Here is a 20,337-nt window from a genome sequence, read left to right as displayed (position 1 = left end):
TGAGATATTTTAGAATTTTACTTTCTGGTTGTTAGGTTCACCTTCAAATTTTGATGTCTTGCTTTTCCAGGGTTTTGAAGGTGTTTCTTTCACGAACAGCCCAACGGATTCCATACATGACCGGTGGACGGGTCATGAGGATGCTGGCAGTAATACTCCTGGTAGTGTTTTGGTTTCTCATTGGCTGGACTTCATCTGTTTGCCAGAATTTGGAAAGGCAGATTTCACTCATTGGCCAAGGGCAAACATCAGATCACCTCATCTTCAATATGTGCCTCGTTGAGCGCTGGGATTACATGACAGCAGTTGGTATGTGATCACTTGCTTTGTGCAATTTTATCCTTTGCCCACTAGCATTAAAATGGACTTCGTTAGAAGCCTTGCCAAGCCCTTTCACAAACCCTAAAGGAATTTCACCTAATACGGTTTTGGTGAAACAATATTATGAAAAGATAATAATGACATGCGGAATGCAAACTTTTTCTGAGAGTTTCCATCTTTTTCAAAGGTGTGTAACTTTGTTCAGAAAATGTAATCAAGAAGGAGAAATACAGTCAGTAAACGCAACTTCTTTGTACAGAGAGACTTTCTGCTTTCCGTCCTATCAGTGTATCCCTATTTGGCTAACAGAAGCTGTTCTCTTGACTTATTTCTTTAGCTGGGAGGAAAAAGGAAATGTACTGGTATTTTTTTATATAGTTTTGGTCCTATGATATATCAGACTTGGTATCTAGAGCACTCTGGGCAAAATTTCTAATTTATCTTTCCTCTAAAGATAATTTATTGGGAATTCTCTGGAGGCCCAGTATTATACAAACACAAAGCCATGCTCCTTGGAGATAGTAAATTATGTGACTGAGAAGCTGGAGAACTTGGAAGAATCCCATGATGAGTTGGGCCAAAAACAGATTATTTTTCTGGTAGCTCAGTTTTTTGAAAAATGAGGAAGAGAAAAATCCATAGGAATTTTTCTGTTGTTAATATTGGGCTATTTTAAACTAAGCCTCCCAAAATACAAAAACCCTTTATTATTTTGTTGTCATTCCCCTCAGTCAACCAGGGACAAATCTTAATTTTATTTGGCAAAAATAAACCCATGAATTTAATTCCCATTTTCTGTCTCCCCCATATTTGGCAATTGTTCATTGAATGTTCACATTTACTATTTTGCTAGAAGCTAATGTGTATTTAGTTTACAATTTAAATGGAATAACATTTTTCTGGACAAGATATTTTAGGAATCTTATAGGCCTGATATCTGTAATAACAAAGCAATGTGGGCACATAAAGGGAATTGTTATAATGATAATATATAAAGTCAATCATCATTATTTTGATCAATATCAAAGAAGATATCAGTAGTTTCGTATCAGGAGATATCAATATCAGTATCAGAAGATAAAGCATAGAACTAAGGTAAGAAGCAATTCCAATTCTGACTTTAGTCTGGATATGAAAATTAAACAAATTGTATAGATATAAAATTTCTACTTAATAGAAACCTATAACATTATTTTACGTTCTTCAATCCAAGTTAACCAAACTAGGGAAAATCATTTCCCAATATTACTCTGAAGAAAAGCCCATTATATTTCTTTTATGTTTTACAAAGAGTATAATACTCAAATTCATAATGAGGCATCATTGGGTAGGCAATGAGCAAGCGGAAATGAGCCCAAGAATTTGCACTTGTAACAGGTTCCAAGGCAACGCTTTTGCTCCCGGTCCTGAAACCGCACTGCTCTAAGTCTTTCTCCATTCTAATGATTCCAACTCCACAATCCCTGAATTGGGTGGTGGGGGGGCGGTGGCGGGGTGTGGGTATGTGTGTGTGTGTATCTCCTAAAAGTAATCTATTAATAGATGGAATTTATTGATTTATCACATCACTTTCTGGTTCTCCAGATTCCTTTAACAGGTTTTTAAGACTCCCATCTCCCCCAGAATGCCCTAACTGTAAAAAAAAAACAAAGACTCACAATAAATGTAGCCATCCAGCATTATTTACAATGTATTTCAGCATTACTCTCTTTTCCAGTTAGGCATTTCCTTCATGCTTCACACAATTCCCACCCACCTCCACCACTGTTCCTATCAAAGGAAGTGTTCTCTATACCTCTTTACAATATTCTAAACTTTACCATGCCTCAAAGAACTTCTCTTTTATAAAGATTCCTGGGTTCAGGTCCAAGTCGTTGTCTTCCTTTATTGAGCTACCATTGTACCGAGAGTCTTTACCACCTAATTTTGCTTTTTAATAATTTTTAACAATTCTCACTTATCTATGTAAACCAATAGTAAACTACCTGATGAGAGGAATAAGGCCTTTATATATTTTATATCTCCCGTAAAGTGTTCAGCACCTTACTAGAGACATTATAGGTATTCAGTGGATCTTGTTTATCATATAAAATTCTTACTTATATATAAAGAAACTTTATGTAAAATAAATTGCAGGTTACTGTCAGTTATGTGTTCCTACTTATTTCTATATAGAAATCACAGATGTGACCTTCTTTAGAGTGTAAAATACTGGAAAATAAAAGACTAATGATAGGGTGCAGAGATCAAGAGGTAAGAAGTTAAATGTTTGGTAGTGGTGTTTTTGCTATCTTCCAGTCATTGTTTTTGTCCTATAAACTACAGCAACACCTTAGTTTCAAAAATTACACTTTTCTTGCAGTAACACAATTCTGTAAAGAAAAGTCAAGACACGTGATTTAACAACAGGAACAAATATTTGACATTAGGACCATCTTGAAAACTCAGAGACATGTGGTTGCTATAAACTTTTTTTCACACTGCCCTACAGCGATTTCATTTATTTCTCTTTTTGCATGTGGTATTAGATATTCCATATTTAACCTCTCTTAATTTAATGTTTGCTAATGTGTAACATATGCCTCTTTTCAGTCCTCTTTATATATTTCTATAAGTACCATGTTTACCATTAGATATTTTTATATCCAGGCTGTTATTCAAGCATAAATTCATGTATCTTCAGTCAGCCAGAAAGAAACATGTTCTGAAAGCTAAATTATTCCCCGTTTCCTAAACAGAAATGTTTCTATGCAGGGGGAAGGATGTGGAGAGGCTGGAGATAGGTTTTACCTTAAAGTTGTTGTGAAAAATCTTTGTCAAGAAGCTTAGTGTCAGAAGTCAATTTAGAAAAAAAAGGAAAAGTGATGGTTAATTTATTGATAAACGTGTTCTGGATCACCTTTACCTGTCAGAAACAATCTATTTTTTTTTAATGCAAAATAAAGAACCATTTGAAAGAGTGTGATACTAGTTTTCCCACTGAAGTAGAACTCCAGTTAGAAATATGGGTCATAATTTTAAAGAATGGGCCCTTTCTATTTTTGCTTACTGCACGGGTCTGTTCAGACCTGCCCAGGTAGGTGCTTTTCCTGCCACAGGTGTTTCAGAAGGAGGAATCAGGTATAGAAAACTACTTGGAAAAATCTCTCAACCTCTATGAGCCTCAGTTTCTTCTTTGAGGAAATATCTGAAAACATAGGAAATATTTCAAAACATAGAAATGGAAGAAAAATGACTTTCAAAATCCTATTATTATTTATGTCTGTTAATAATTCTCAGTAATCATTGTTTGTCCTATATTAAAAAAATGTGAAGTAAACTTTAATGGAAAGCAAATAAAGTATTTCTAAACATTGCGACTGGGAAAGACAGGTGAACATTGGCCAGGGTGAGAAACACTTTACAGGCCCAGTAGTCTGTTTTTTTAAAAAAAGATTTTATTTTATCTCTTGGAAAGAGAACCTCAAAATTTGGATGTTCCAGAATATTTCTAGATCAGATTAGAATTCCTGGAAAAACTTAAGCTGCCATACTTCTTTGAAAATCATCTACATCTGTAATAAAGATAATACCGCAGTACTTACCCTAGTCATCTTTATATGACTCAGCACTTCTCTAAGCGTGTTTCAGTATCTTATCTGTAGCTCGCTGAAGGCGAAAGGAAGGATTCTCACATCTGTTCACTCTCTTTCCTCTCCCAACCTAGTAGCTAGCTATCTGTGCTTCACAACATCGCCTGGATGGTCACCCTATATCCCTAGCACCTAACAAAGTATCTGTCAGTTGTAGGCTCTCGAGAAATATTTGCTGAATGAACAGAGAAGGAACTCAGTTCCCTTTATTGTGTAATATTTTCTATGGTCAGGGTTAGACCAGTGTGAGGAGACACATTAAAGCTAAAAATCCAGGAGTTACACAATTGTACCCAAATCAATTTTAACGGTAAAGTGTATTTCAGATTGGGGAAGGTGTTTTTGAGCAAATTATGTAAACTAAAATGACAGTCCCCAGCCCTTTTATGAAATTTGACCTCTGACTTACCCAAACTATCCAGTCAAAATAAGAGCTTGGTACAAATTTGGCATGACAAATCAGAATTATAATTTTTAAAATACTGCATAGTGCATTTACAGATATTGAAGTAGAATAAAACTGATTTGCTTTTGATAAACATTTTTATTATTTCACCATTCTCCTAGAGCTGTGTAAAGATTAAAGGAGTTGGGATGGGCAAACATTCCCCTAAATTAATGGAGAAAGCAAATAACTATCCCAAATCATACTCATTTTGAAAAAAGTTGGTAGTAGGATTATGAGATATTTTTTTCTGAATCTGTGTATGCCAGTTAGTCAATTGGTAGTCAGTTATTCATGTTCAGGGTTTTTCACAATAGCAATCAAATTTATCATGGTTAAAAAGTTAAAACTTCATTACCCTGTGAGTTTCCTAGTTGGTTGGTACAAACTGACAAATGATTAGAACTGACTTCTCATGTCTGAATTACCTTCCTAATGTCACAAGACCACATCTTTACACCTAGATTTAGAGCTTGCGGCCAAGGTCCTCCAATATATAGCTTCCAAGTGTGGAATACATAAATTCGATAGCAGAGGTGGTAACACAGTGGAGTTCATTCTTCCGTATACTTAGTTGGTTAGCTGTCAATTTCTGACTACATGTTCAGAACACAGACAACATACTGAACCAGCACCGGTGACCAAGGTAAGTTAGAGTAAGTGGGCAGATTCTTACCTTGCCTACGAGAAAAAGCAACAGTGCTGCAAAAAGTTGACTGCTGAGGGATGGCAACCTCAAGGACATTTAGAATTTCTGTTCCATGGCTAAATCTCTGGGTCAAACTTTAGTTCAGATCTAGGCAAGCACTGAAATGTTTTCTTGATTTCTTCCAGAAGTTAGGTGGCGATAATCTAATGTGATTAAAAGTAGACATAATTGAGAATAAAGCTGTTTTGCTGCCTTCCTTAACCAGCACAAGAAGATACACAAAAAGCTCGATCCAGGCTTCTCTTTATCTTCTATTATTATCTGTATCTTTCTGTATCTCTGATATGGCCTAGCTCTTCTCAACTGCATTTACATGATCTAATAACTATCCCCCGACAAGGACTGTTTTCTAAATTAGGATCTTCCCCCATCTCTTCCTGGTTGTGAAAAGTCCACCAGTATATGAGGTATCTCATGGTTCTGAAAACCCCTTAGAGCTTGACATCCCTTGCTTTATGTTTTATTCACCAAGTTTACAAAAAGACATAGAAATCTAAGCAGTGATTAAATAGATGGGATAAGCTTGGGTTCACATACTCCATTTGGGAATTTTAAAAGATTTGGTTTCTTTCAGAGAATTCCAACATTGATTTCCTTACTGTTCAAAAGTACTCATTTATTTCCATGAAATTTCACATGGAATGTTTTCACCACAGAAAATATAATCTTTTCTCTTCTTCATTAACATGCTATTCTTTGTTCTCCTCTTTCCTGGTATAATATTTTAAACACAAAAACCAGACAATGTGTTCAGTAATTTAATTAGTTGTACACCAGTGTTTAGAAGGAACTGAGAATACAGTAACTCTTACTGAGTTATATAGGGAAATTCGAAAATAGCAATTGTTTCTAAGGATTAAGATACTTAATCACCCCAGAAGATTAGGCTATGTTGTGACAGGTGAAATGTGATATAAGCACCCTTTAATGAGTATTGGGGAAAATAGATTAGACGACTTCTCCATCTGACTTAGATTAATGTTCATGATTTAGGATCATTTACATACATCTTTTTTTATTCTAATGTACCATATGCCTTAATCCATGCTGCATCATTGGGGACCATTTTTAAAATGTATTTTTAATTTTCAATCAAAGGATAAAAGCTTGACCACATTGACAGGCTTGGGCTATGTCATGAGAAACTCACACACACTTTCTGAAGGTCTTGCTTGAGTGTTTTTAGAATGAGTCAAGTGGAGGTTATTTTCCTTTTTTATCTATATACTACATCTTCTGAAAAATATTTTACTTCTTTGAGGAGTGTTTATTTGATGCTAAAGGTCTGAGAGAAAGGATAAATTAATTAATTTTTGTTCCTTAATTTTATCCTTACAGTGCCATTTTTCTTTCTGGAAGTGAAAGGAATTTTGTGATGGGGTAAGGACTGTCTTGGGACAGTAACCCCCATTACAGTCATTCTAAAACCACTCAAGCTAGCCCTTCAAAAGTACAGTGAGTTTCTAGTGATGTCGCCCAAGCAAAGGCAATTCTCAATGCCATCAGTCTTCCATAAAGGATTAAAATTTTAAAGTACATTTTTTTTTTTTTTTTTGTGGTACGTGGGCCTCTCACTGTTGTGGCCTCTCCTGTTGCGGAGCACAGGCTCCGGACGTGCAGGCCCAGCGGCCATGGCTTACGGGCCCAGCCGCTCCGCAGCATGTGGGATCCTCCTGGACCGGGACACGAACTCACGTCCCCTGCATCGGCAGGCGGACCCTCAACCACTGCACCAACAGGGAAGCCCTAAAATACATATTTAAAGTGGTAACAAATAACCCCGATTCCAACTCCCACCTCAAACAACACACAGACAAGTGGCAGGGAGAGAGAAATGGAAAGGATATTCCTGGGAGACCCAGCCTGCTGCCCTGACCTTGACCTGTGCCCTCAGGAGCCCTGATCTCATCCTGTCCCTCTCTTCTGTCTCTTCTTGCATTCATGACCTTTAATGTGTGTCCATAAGCTTGGAAGAACCTTGGGTTCACTACATTTCTATCACCACATCTCAAACTTTAAAGATCTTAAACGCATATGCCAGAGAGAAGGGAAAGTACACTTCCTGTCCCTTCCCCAGTCCCGTGGAGCTTGTGAAATACTTGACCCCACGTCTAGAGCTCTGTGAAAGGGAGCAGTAAAGAAAACCCAACCTGCAAATGTACTCAGGGCAGTTCTGCCTAGAGCTCCCGGCAGTGAGTGGGGAAGAGGATAGGACAGTTAGGTTGCTGTATGAACTTTAAAGTTTGTTTGATTAACAACAGTGTTCCTTAGTATCGCCACACAGTGTCTCTGACCCAAACTTGAAATTTCAGCATTCAGAACTCTGCCCCAGTCATTTTTAAAATTTTTTTACATCTTTATTTGAGTAGAATTGCTTAACAATGGTGTGTTAGTTTCCGCTTTATAACAAAGTGAATCAGTTATACATATACATATATACCCATATCCCCTCCCTCTTGTGTCTCCCTCCCACCCTCTCTATCCCACCCCTCTAGGTGGTCACAAAGCACCGAGTTGATCTCCCTGTGCTATGCGGCTGCTTCCCACTAGCTATCTGTTTTATGTTTGGTACTGTATATATGTCCATGCCACTCTCTCACTTTGTCACAGCTTACCCTTGCCCCTCCCCATATCCTCAAGTCCATTCTCTAATAGGTCTGTGTCTTTATTCCTGTCTTACCCCTAGGTTCTTCATGACATTTTTTTCCCTTAGATTCCATATATATGTGTTAGCATACGGTATTTGTCTTTCTCTTTCTGACTTACTTCACTCTGTATGACAGACTCTAGGTCCATCCACCTCACTACAAATAACTCAGTTTCGTTTCTTTTTATGGCTGAGTAATAATAGTCCATTGTATATATGTGCCACATCTTCTTTATCCATTCATCTGATGATGGACACTTAGGTTGTTTCCATCCCCGGGCTATTGTAAATAGAGCTTCAAGGAACATTGTGGTACATGACTCTTTTTGAATTATGGTTTTCTCAGGATATATGCCCAGTAGTGGGATTGCTAGGTCGTATGGTAGTTCTATTTGTAGTTTTTCAAGGAACCTCCATACTGTTCTCCATAGTGGCTGTACCAATTCACATTCCCACCAGGAGTGCAAGAGGGTTCCCTTTTCTCCACACCCTCTCCAGCATTTACTGTTTCTAGATCTTTTGATGATGGCCATCCTGACTGGTGGCAGATGCTATCTCATTGTAGTTTTGATTTGCATTCCTCTAATGATTAATGATGTTGAGCATTCTTTCATGTGTTTGTTGGCACTCTGTGTATCTTCTGTGGAGAAATGTCTGTTTAGGTCTTCTGCCCATTTTTGGATTGGGTTGTTTGTTTTTTTGTTATTGAGCTGCATGAGCTGCTTGTACATTTTGGAGATTAATCCTTTGTCAGTTGCTTCATTTGCAAATATTTTCTCCCATTCTGAGGGTTGTCTTTTGGTCTTGTTTATGGTTTCCTTTGCTTTGTAAAAACTCTGAAGTTTCATTAGGTCCCATTTGTTTATTTTTGTTTTTATTTCCATTTCTCTAGGAGGTGAGTCAAAAAGGATCTTGCTGTGATTTATGTCATAGAGTGTTCTGCCTATGTTTTCCTCTAAGAGTTTGAGAGTTTCTGGCCTTACATTTAGGTCTTTAATCCATTTTGAGCTTATTTTTGTGTATGGTGTTAGGGAGTGTTCTAATCTCATACTTTTCATGTACCTGTCCAGTTTTCCCAGCACCACTTATTGAAGAGTCTGTCCTTGCTCCACTGTACATTCTTGCCTCCTTTATCAAAGATAAGGTGACCATATGTGCGTGGGTTTATCTCTGGGCTTTCTATCCTGTTCCATTGATCTATGTTTCTGTTTTTGTGCCAGTACCATACTCTCTTGATTACTGTAGCTTTGTAGTATAGTCTGAAGTCAGGGAGCCTGATTCCTCCAGCTCCATTTTTTGTTCTCAAGATTGCTTTGCCTATTCAGGGTCTTTTGTGTTTCCATACACATTGTGAAATTTTTTGTTCTAGTTCTGTGAAAAATGCCAGTGGTAGTTTGATAGGGATTGCACTGAATCTGTAGATTGCTTTGGGTAGTAGAGTCATTTTCACAATGTTGATTCTTCCAATCCAAGAACGTGGTATATCTCTCCATCTATTTGTATCATCCTTAATTTCTTTCACCAGTGTCTTATAGTTTTCTGCATACAGGTCTTTTGTCTCCTTAGGTAGGTTTATTCCTAGATATTTTATTCTTTTGGTTGCAGTGGTAAATGGGAGAGTTTTCTTGATTTCACTTTCAGATTTTTCATCATTAGTGTATAGGAATGCCAGAGATGTCTGTGCATTAATTTTGTATCCTGCTACTTTACCAAATTCATTGATTAGCTCTAGTAGTTTTCTGGTAGCATCTTTAGGATTCTCTATGTATAGTATCATGTCATCTGCAAACAGTGACAGCTTTACTTCTTCTTTTTCGATTTGGATTCCTTTTATTTCCTTTTCTTCTCTGATTGCTGTGGCTAAAACTTCCAAAACTATGTTGAATAAGAGTGGTGAGAGTGGGCAACCTTGTCTTGTTCCTGATCTTAGAGGAAATGCTTTCAGTTTTTCACCATTGAGGACAATGTTGGCTGTGGGTTTGTATATGGCCTTTATTATGTTGAGGTAGGTTCCCTCTCTGCCTACTTTCTGGAGGGCTTTTGTCATACATGGGTGTTGAATTTTGTCAAAAGCTTTCTCTGCATCTATTGAGATGCCCATATGGTTTTTCTCCTTCAGTTTGTTAATATGGTGTATCACATTGATTGATTTGTGTATATTGAAGAATCCTTGCACTCCTGGAATAAACCCCACTTGATCATGGTGTATGATCCTCTTAATGTGCTGTTGGATTCTGTTTGCTAGTATTTTGTTGAGGATTTTTGCATCTATGTTCATCAGTGATATTGGCCTGTAGTTTTCTTTCTTTGTGACATCCTTGTCTGGTTTTGGTATCACGGTGATGGTGGCCTCGTAGAATGAGTTTGGGAGTATTCCTCCCTCTGCTGTATTTTGGAAGAGTTTGGGAAGGATAGGTGTGAGCTCTTCTCTAAATGTTTGATAGAATTCGCCTGTGAAGCCATCTGGTCCTGGCTTTTGTTTGTTGGAAGATTTTTAATCACAGTTTCAATTTCAGTGCTTGTGATTGGTCTGTTCATATTTTCTATTTCTTCCTGATTCAGTCTTGGCACATTGTGCATTTCTAAGAAGTTGTCCATTTCTTCCAGGTTGTCCATTTTATTGGCATATAGTTGCTTGTAGTAATCTCTCATGATCTTTTATATTTCTACAGTGTCAGTTGTTACTTCTCCTTTTTCATTTCTAATTCTGTTGATTTGAGTCTTCTCCCATTTTTTCTTGATGAGTCTGGATAATGGTTTATCAATTTTGTTTATCTTCTCAAAGAACCAGCTTTTAGTTTTATTGATCTTTGCTATCGTTTCCTTCATTTCTTTTTCATTTATTTCTGATCTGTTCCTTATGATTTCTTTCCTTCTGCTAACTTTGGGGTGCTCTCCTCCGCGGCCCCGTAGCACCCCCCCTCCGCCACCCGCAGTCTCTGCCCGCGAAGGGGCTTCCTAGCGTGTGGACACTTTTCCCCCTTCACCCCTCACACCTCCCACTGGTGCAGGTCCCATCCCTATCCTTTTGTCTCTGTTTTTTCTTTTGCCCTACCCAGGTACGTGGGGACTTTCTTGCCTTTTGGGAGGTCTGAGGTCTTCTGCCAGCATTCAGTAGGTGTTCTGTAGGAGTTGTTCCACTTGTAGATGTATTTCTGATGTAAGTGTGGGGAGGAAGGTGATCTCCGCGTCTTACTCTTCTGCCATCTTCCCCCGAATTCATCCCCAGTCATTTTTAAAGGAACCAAATGTAGATAATGTACAAAATGCATTAAGCAGAGCACCTGGCACATTCAACAGATGTTAGCTATGAAGTCAGACGAAATAAGGGACAAAAAGTACTTTTGAGTAGAATTCTTTTAACTACCACTGGCTAATTCTAATTAGTATATTAGTTGTTTAAGACACAAACAATTGATGCTTGGAAAAATGTTTATTTTCTTCAGTAGGGTAAAAATACTTCCAAGGATTTTGTCCACCTCTGTTAGTAATAAAGCAAAAGAAAGTCTCAGTCGAAGGATGTAATTTAGGGAGCCCTGGTCAGGAACCAGGAGACCTGGGATCCAGTCCCTTTTCTGCTGTCTTCACTATGAGTCAGCAGGGATGGAGCTAGCTTCTCCATGGGCGTATCCTACGGCCCAGCTCTGCCCATCCCTGTGATTTGCTGCTCCCAGGAGCTGAGAAGGGAACAGACATTCTGGTCCCCGGTGTCCTAGTTGTGAAATACATTGCAACATCCATCTTCTCCATGCTTCTCAGGTGAACAAACTGACTTCACCACAACCAGGATAACTGCAGCTCACCAAGCAGCACTTTCACGGCCACATCCACACACTGAAAAATGTACCCGCAGACCACGTGGTCTCACAAAGTCGCTTCACCCTTTAAGATTCTACCAGGAGTATCATTCTCATGGTTTTCATCATTGTACGTCTCATAACTGTCTTTATTTTAACCAAAGAAAAGGCAGAAAGCCTCTAGAGTATCAAGGCTTCTGTTTGAAGTCAAACCCTGGAATGATAGAATTTGAGCTGTTCTCAAGCATTATTGAAGTTCTTTGACTTAGTACTTAACCATAACTTCTATGCAGCCCACCATACTATTAGAATAAAAACAGAGTAAGTTTACTTTGACCATAAATTTTCTAAGTGGATAGGATTTAGAGAAAAACAGAAGACAAAATTAAAAGACACGCTTGGAAAATGCAACCTAAATGCTTCTTGTGTGTATTTATTTGTGCCATGTAAACTAATTTTTAAACAGGCTAAGAGGCATAAAATGTTATTAAATACAAAATGCCTTTGCAACATGGCAAAGCAGAGGACCACAGCTTGAGAGACATTTGTACTTTGATGTTGTCTTTCTCTCAGCCCCTGTGGGTGTTCTAAGATAACAGATCTGGGACATCTTCAGTGGCAAAGAACTGATATTAATTCTCACTTCTTTGCCTGACCCAGGCCTTTGGAAAGATAACTTGAAATTACTTTCATTATGGCATATTAATTTTTTAAAAGCTATGGTAGTTAACTTTTGACTAAGTGTCATTCCTTATAGATTAAAAATAGAATACCTCATTTTTCTGAAAGCCCTATTTGAATCTTTGAATATGAATGCAATTTCCTTTTTAACTGTACCCATGCCTCCCATCAAAATCATTTACCACCAGAAATTATTTTTTAAAGCAGAAGCACAGCACATATTTCAACTCCCATGTAATAACACTGCAAAATTTGGTAACATCTGCATATTTTCTTTACTAATTGCAGTGTTAGTCTGAAGTTAATTATATTTTTTTAAGCCAGAGCATATTGTTTGATATTGCTTATGAAGTGATTTTAATGTTCAGCTTAGCTGTTAGGAGGAATCTTATTTTGTCTTATATTTTTAGAGGCAGTTCTCCATTGTAGCACACTAATTCACCTGATAACTACTTTTCTTTAAAAAAAATCTTCAGTATAACGTTATATGAAAACACTGCAATAGGTGGCAGGGGATAGTGTTTTCATAATTCAGCTACATGTGAATCCTTCACTTACAGTATATTTTTGTACTAGCATTGTTTAATAATATTTTTTGGTTCTGAAGAACCTAGGGGCAGGGCAGGAATAAAGACGCAGATGTAGAGAATGGACTTGAGGACATGGGGAGGGGGAAGGGTAAGCTGGGACAAAGTGAGAGAGTGGCATGGACATGTATACACTACCAAATGTAAAACAGATAGCTAGTGGGAAGCAGCCGCATAGCACGGGGAGATCAGCTCGGTGCTTTGTGACCACCTAGAGGGGTGGGATAGGGAGGGTGGGAGGGAGACACAAGAGGGAGGAGATATAGGGATATATGTATATGTAGCTGATTCACTTTGTTATAAAGCAGAAACTAACACACCATGGTAAAGCAATTATACTCTAATAAAGATGTTTAAAAAATAATAATATTTTTGCATTCATCATTCTTGCGTGCCAAGCACAGTACCACACACCTAGCGGTCTGTCGGTAAGTAGCAATTGCCACTATTAGGCATAATGCCAGTATGATCTTCAGATCATGTGTATAGATGTTAGATTGATCTAGACATCCATCAGGGTTAGATGGAGTGGTAATGTAACAGAAAGCCTACATCTCTAATGACGTGAAACTGATATCATTTATATTCATTCAATTCAACAAATATTTATTAAATCTTATCCATGTGTGATCAGTACTGTTGCTATCATCTATGTGGGCAAAGACAGAAAAAATAAATGAAAGACTCAATTCTTGCCCTGAAGAAGATCATCACAGTCGGGGCTCAAGACTCCATGAACAATTTTCTCCCAATTAGATATTGTGTGGCATTATTAGTCTCTGCATTGTGTAGTATACATAGTTAAAAATTGTAAGAGATTAGAGGAAGGAAACTTCAGTGTAAGTTAGAATCATTTCAGGTGGCCTTGTGATGGAGGTGGGACCTGAATCAGACATTGAAAAATTGGTTAATGTTTAGAAATGTGGGTGAGAGGAGATGTCGTATGTGAGCAATAGCATGAACAAAGACTCAGAAGCAAGAAGAATCTTTGGAGTGTTCAGAGGACAGTGAGTCTTCCTGGGTCAGCTCAGAGTTCGTGATGGGGAGCTTTGGGAGACTGTGTTGGATGCATAACATGAGGTCATAGAGGGCAAGGAGTAAAACAGTAGTGAGCTACTGAAGATTTCTAAATGAAGATGCTTGCAGCTCCTCACAAAAGGCTAACGTGAGGGCCAGAGACTAGGCAAGAAGTCAGAGTCTAAGAAATATACAAGCACAAAAGAATAAGGCCAAGCAATGGGACAGCTAACAGGAAGCCTGGGTGGCAAGAAAGTCTTGAAACTTTCTTGCAAGAAAGTCATCAAAGTCTTGAAACTTGAGATATGTCTGTCCTAGCAGGAACCCCTGTAGTCTTCCTTTGGGAGCAGGAATTATTCCAGGGTCCTAAGTGGGTGTGAGTGAATCTTCTCATGGAAATACGAATCAGTTAACCCAAATGGAGTGGCAGAGATCTGGACAAATCCTGATATGATCAAAGTGGAGCTTCAGAAAAATGAACTTGTCACTGTTATGAAGAATGAATTAATAAAGGGTGAATCCAGGTTTAGATGGGACAGTTGATAAATAATAGTAACAAATAAGGAGTAAACTGGTAGGAGCTTGGGCAAGGATTATAATTGTGGACATTGAGAGAAGTGATACACATGAAAAATAACTCAGGGTAGAAATGTGTCAGTGAAAGGTGGCACTGAGATTTCAAACCTGAGTGAAGAGGCAATAGTAGTAGTATGGACAAAAGTACAAGCCTTAGGAAAGAAAATTATACACGAACACGTCAGTATTTCCTGACCCAGTAGAGCCCGGCTGGAAAGAACATTCACAGACATGGCCAGTGGCCAACCTACAGAATAATTGGGACCTCCACTCTAATCTCATGGAGACCTTTGAGTGAGGTTTATTTTCCCTTTAACTTCTGACCACATCAGGGTTTTAGAGTAACTCTTGACAGATGTGTTTACTAAAGGGATTTTCAATGAGTAGGGCACTGCTTATTGTTTAAATATGGTAGAAATATGCTGAAACTTTGGCAGGTAAAACACCTGGGCATATGGGACTGGAAATCAGTGTTTCAGTATATAAGTAGGTTACCCCTAGGTAATGCATTTGGTGAAATGTTTTCTCCAGATTAGAGCTTTCTTTTTGTTAATTAGATATCATCTTCCCATGAGGTCATGTCACTAAGACAGATAAAATGGATGGTAACAGTTACTGCTCAGAATGAATTAAAGTAACAACATTCAGTTTGAAAAAAAAAAAGTCTAAGGAGATGTTTAACAATAAGAACCAATTATTTAACATCTGTTTTTATTTATTTATTTATCTGACATCTACTCTGTCAGAAACTCTTAAGTGCTTTATAGCCATGATTCAATTTCATTAGCAAATAATCCCATGAAATACGTACTTTTATTATCCTCATTTTCCAGGGAAGGAGACTGTGACCAGAGAGGTTAAATTGCCTCAGATTATGCAAAGTTAATTAGGGATCCAGCTAGAATTCCCCATCAGGTCTAGTGTGACTCTGAAGCCCTATCCTTAACTGCTACACTATGCTTGTCTCTTCTGGCTTGAGCAAGCAAACGAGGTAATTGTGAATTTCACTAAGCCTTCAGCATATACCCTCCAAAGATGTGATGTCTGTCATGTGTGAAGAAATAATGGTTCCATTATAAACTATGCCACTGAATGTTTAGCAGCCTATTTTCTCACATTTCTGGCAATGGAGGTCTTTATGTATTGAACCAGACTCAATGCAGTAAGAATTTAAATTTCTAGGAGCTGCATATAAACACATTATAAACTTTTGTTGCCTTGAGGGCTTTATTGTGACCCAGATGCTCTATGAACAGCTTAAACTTAAGTTTGGAATGTGGAAAATTATTTTACAATTGTTTTAGGAAAAAGCCAGGTATTAGCGCGCACGCACACACACACACGCACACACACAGACACAAAATCTGAGATGCCAAACACTATTTAAAAATTTTTTTAATTAAAAAAAACACAAAGGGTACCTGTGAAAAAATCCTCTATACACTGAATAAAAATTTTAAATAAATATATGGCATAAGTATTCATATATGAACATTTTGTCTGCATCTATTTCTATGTGTTTCTATCCTAGACACAAAATGCATGCTGAAGAGCTTAAATTTTACTGCCTTCTTCACCTGTAAAACTAACAGAGAATTGTTTGTTTGTTCTTCTCACAGCTGAATTTTTATTCCTCCTATGGGGTGTTTATCTCTGCTACGCGGTGCGAACGGTCCCATCAGCTTTTCACGAGCCACGCTATATGGCTGTTGCAGTTCACAATGAGCTCATTATCTCCGCTATATTCCATACAATTAGGCAAGTGATCTGCAGAGCCACTCAACAACTATTTTATTTTTCTGATGTGTTGCAGTTTAATTTAATGGCAAAATTGGATAAGATACATAATGGAAAGATGTAGGAAGGATAGTGTTTTATAAGTTGACTAATTTCTTTGTCACAGAAATGGCAAATGAATCGTTTTGTTTTTTTCTTTAAACTCTGCTGTTCTTAGTTCCTTCTGATGAGTTGTTTATTGCCTTCATTTATTTGGAAGGGTAACTCAATGTTATTGTATTGTGTTAAACCACTTATGGGGATGTCATTAGGTATATTGTTTATGATACATAATACTGTTTGTTCTGAAGATATAAAGCAATACATGCATACATTATAAAATAGATACAGGTAAATTGTCTATGTTTTCATTCATGTTTATTATGCTGGTTTATACTTTCAAAACTTTAACACTCAGATAACTTATGTATGTGAAATCTGTTGAATTCAGAACCAAAAAACCACTCCAAGTTGATGACTGGATTTTTGTGTGCAGTGGGGTTCTTTCGCCATTACATATTCCATGTATCTCCATAACCAATGAGTACAAAGGAGGAAGAAAGTGGCTTATGATAAGTGAACAAAATGAAATATGTATGACTTACCTCAACAAGAACAACAACCAAACAACAACCAAAAAGGAATCCTATAGCCTGAAAAGCAACAAAAAGATGCCATTTAATTGCTCAACATATATTAAAAGTTAGGACACACTTAAGAATGTAATTAGAAATTTTGAATATTAGTCTTGGCCCGCAGTGCACAGATAGAGATGAATAATAGGGTGAAAAGGTGTGGATCTGCGGAAGTTTTGCAGGATGTTTATCACCTCTCACTTTAGTCAATAATCATAAAATGGCATCTTGCACTTCTAGGAATAGATGATGCCAAAGAACAGTTGGGGCTCAGGCATAATCTACACTTTTTAAACTCTTAAAGTAAGAGAAAGAGGTATTTATGATCTGACAACCCTGGAAATTCCATCAGAGATGGCCAGGAATCAAGGGAATTTGCCCCCTTGCTTTGTCTTGCCCTCTCTCAAGAGAGAGAAAAGAGAGAAAGAGTAGAAGAGGGAGGAAAGATGAGATGCAGAATATGAAATCATAAATAAGCAAAGAAAAGGATGCTTTGTCTAGTTCCACTCAGACTAGAGCTCAAGGATATGAGTGAGGATGCCCTGGTCTAAAATGCCGTGAGCACGAGAGGGCACTTTGTCATGGTGCCAGAGCTCCAGAGCCTTCACATTTCTTCCAACCCCTCTCCCCAAAAAAGCTGCATCATTTTTGTTGTTGTTTTCAGAACATCAAACACATATGTTTCAAGATCTAACAAACATGCTTATCTAGAACCATTGATAAGTTAAATGTTATATTAACAAACCAACTAGAGAGTTATAAGCATGTAAGAAGGCTTATCACATGGACTTCCCTGGTTGTCCAGTGGTTAAGACTCCACGCTCCCAATGTAGGGGGCCCGGGATTCGACCCCTGGTCAAGGAACTAAGATCCCACATGCTGCACAGTGCAGCCAATAAATAAATAAATAAAACAGTGGCTATGTAAATCAGCCATATTCAGTAAAAAATAAAAATTGAAAAAAAAGGCTTATCACAGATGAGTTTAAATGTCTTCTACTGTCAGAATGTAACTGTCATGCAGAGTTTCCCACTTGTGCCCTAAAATTAACTGTTATGTTTCTTAGAACCAAATTAATTGCCCAAGAAATTAAATCTGTTCAACGCAGTTGCCAAAATTGATCTATATCTTTTCAACCTGTTCAGTTTTACTCTGTTCAATTTCCATCATTTAATGTGTTTTTTCAATAGATTTTCAACTCTCAGCTGGCCCAAGTCCTTTCAGAAGTAGGCAAGGTAAATGATTTTTAAATGAACTTTAAAAAAATTCTTAATAGTAAGGCAATAGATGGTTATTTCAAAAAAAATCATAAAGTGATAAAGAGAAAATAAACTCCCTAATCCAACCACCCAAAGATAGGCACTATTAACATATTAGTAAATCACTGTTAGATGTTTTTATATGCATGTGTATTTATGACACATCACATTTGATAGCTCCCTTCTAGGAATGTCACAGTGAAGCTAGCATACCGAGAAGTCCTGCTGTACAGATAACCTGTTTAACTTTGTTTAACCAACATTTTCCAAATGTAACCGACCATGGAATCCCCCCAACCCTTACATCTGATAACAGCAGCCACGCTTCAGAAAACACTGTTTGATCACTGAACGAGGGTGATAGGAAATATGTTAAACACTTGTTGAAAATAGCTTTCTTACTTTGGTTAGGTCTTTCCTACAGAGTCCCAAACAACCCAGCCAGAAGAATCATATAAACCATGAGCTGGGTTCACGTAGACGCAAGCTCTGATTGAATGGTTCATGGTGAACCTAGTAGGTTTGGTATTGAGCAGACATAGCATACTCTTCTTCCAGACAACTCTTTAATCCCCTATCAGTTTTGAACAGGGAGGACTTCAAATGGTAGCAGAGGGACTAGCCTTGGTATCTTTTGGTATCTTCTTAGGCAAGGCTAAGCAAACCTGAATGGGAAGCTCTGCATTTCAAGTTCCAAATTTTACTTACCTTTCTACATAGACCAGACTCGATTAGATGGTGGCACATTGGCTTCAAAGGATCGTAGCTACTCTCTTGAATGTTTAATTTGTATGGCCATAAGGGACCAGTGATGGAATTATAGTTTAACACATTGAATCTACAGAACACTGATTTTAGGGGGATGAGCCAGGAGCAAGTAAAACACAGTGATAATTAAAGAAATCAAGTATGCACAATTTCTTATTTACATGTGGACTGAGTTCATATATGCTGTGGTTCCAGCATTAATAAAGTTCAAGGATAAAAAGCAATAACATAAAAATTTAAATCAGCTGGATCCATCTTGGCAATTTTTTCCTAGAATGAAATAATATTAAATAAGGCATCCAACATTAGCAAAGATATTCTCTATCAATAGGATATATATGTTCTTCTTGTCTGCTTAAAATATAAAATTATGTATACATATATGTATGTATTCATATTTATACATACACATATATAAATTAAAAACTATGACTACATATTATGTACAGATTTACCTTCTTTCTTACCAAATTGTCAGACTGAACAAAAATAACCTAAAAGGGTTAAGTCTAGAAGGATAAATGATGAGAAGGCATTTCTCTCAGTCTGTTCTAACCCTTTACTTATTTTTAGAACTAAGCATAAAGCAAACCTTTGGGAAAGTGCAAGGCTTTTAAAAAGTTTGCCTTTATTCTTAGCCTCAGTGTTCAAATATTTCGATGTGCCTGATTTTTGGACCGATTTTTTAAGTTGAAATACTATTTTTTAAAATGAAGCTTTAATACTATTTCAAAACCCAGTTCTTAAGGTATTTCTAATCAAAACTGCAACCTAAAAAAATCTGGCAGTAATTAAAAGCTGATTAAGGACAATCGATGTTAGCATATCTCAAAATTATTTTTTGGAAGATTCACTGTTTTAATTCAAACTATATGTACCCATTCTTTTTTCCAGATATTGTCAGGCTAGTTTCAAGTTCACCTGTGTTGGCATTTGAGATGGGAATTCCCAGTGCATGAGGCTGCTTTTTGACTGTAAATCCATCTCCTTTGATGTGACTGTCTGCTCCAGTACTGGCAGGGGCCCCAGCAGATTGGGATTGTATTATTTTCAGGGGTACATTTTCTACTGCTTCTGTGCCTCAGTATTCTGTCTCAGAGACTATAACTTTTTATTGAGTAAGATGATCCTATTTTAATGCTTAAAAAAAAATCTTACTTGACCCAGCACAGACTGTATAGTCAAAAGTATCCCGTCCCTGAACAAAGTGAACATTCAGTCACATTCAAAGCAGGTATGAAGCCACTTTTCTCACAAAGGAGCTAGAAAAGATGTTAATTCAGAAAATCCCTTTCAGTTGTCTGTGAAGTATCATGGCCATTCTGCACTTCTGTGTATAAGTCTATGTTTTTTATATCTCCAGACACAGGGGAAAAAACTCTATCTCCATTTTGATAACTCCTGAGCTTCCATTTTAGCTTGATTTTTTTTCGGGGGGAGGGATGGAAGTGAAAATTTGGAAGAAATGTCCTTGATGGAAATTTTGT

The 20,337-nt window shown here is 37.4% G+C and overlaps 1 protein-coding gene across 1 annotated transcript in view; it reads left to right on the top strand.

Moving 5' to 3' along the window:
• The window catches only part of GPR158 (G protein-coupled receptor 158), a 319,600-nt gene that overhangs the window by 291,211 nt on the left and 8,052 nt on the right, over positions 1–20,337 (top strand). The window contains exons 7-8 of the mRNA XM_029239163.1: positions 71–309; positions 16,032–16,170. Coding sequence (XP_029094996.1) covers positions 71–309; positions 16,032–16,170 — 378 coding nt within the window. The remainder of the gene's footprint in view (positions 1–70; positions 310–16,031; positions 16,171–20,337) is intronic.

This window comes from Monodon monoceros, unplaced genomic scaffold (genome assembly GCF_005190385.1).
Source record: "Monodon monoceros isolate NGI ecotype Baffin Bay Population unplaced genomic scaffold, NGI_Narwhal_1 Super_Scaffold_21, whole genome shotgun sequence".
NCBI lineage: Eukaryota > Metazoa > Chordata > Mammalia > Artiodactyla > Monodontidae > Monodon > Monodon monoceros.
The sequence above is the reverse complement of the archived record's forward strand: the minus strand, read 5'-3'. Positions and strand labels throughout refer to the sequence as shown.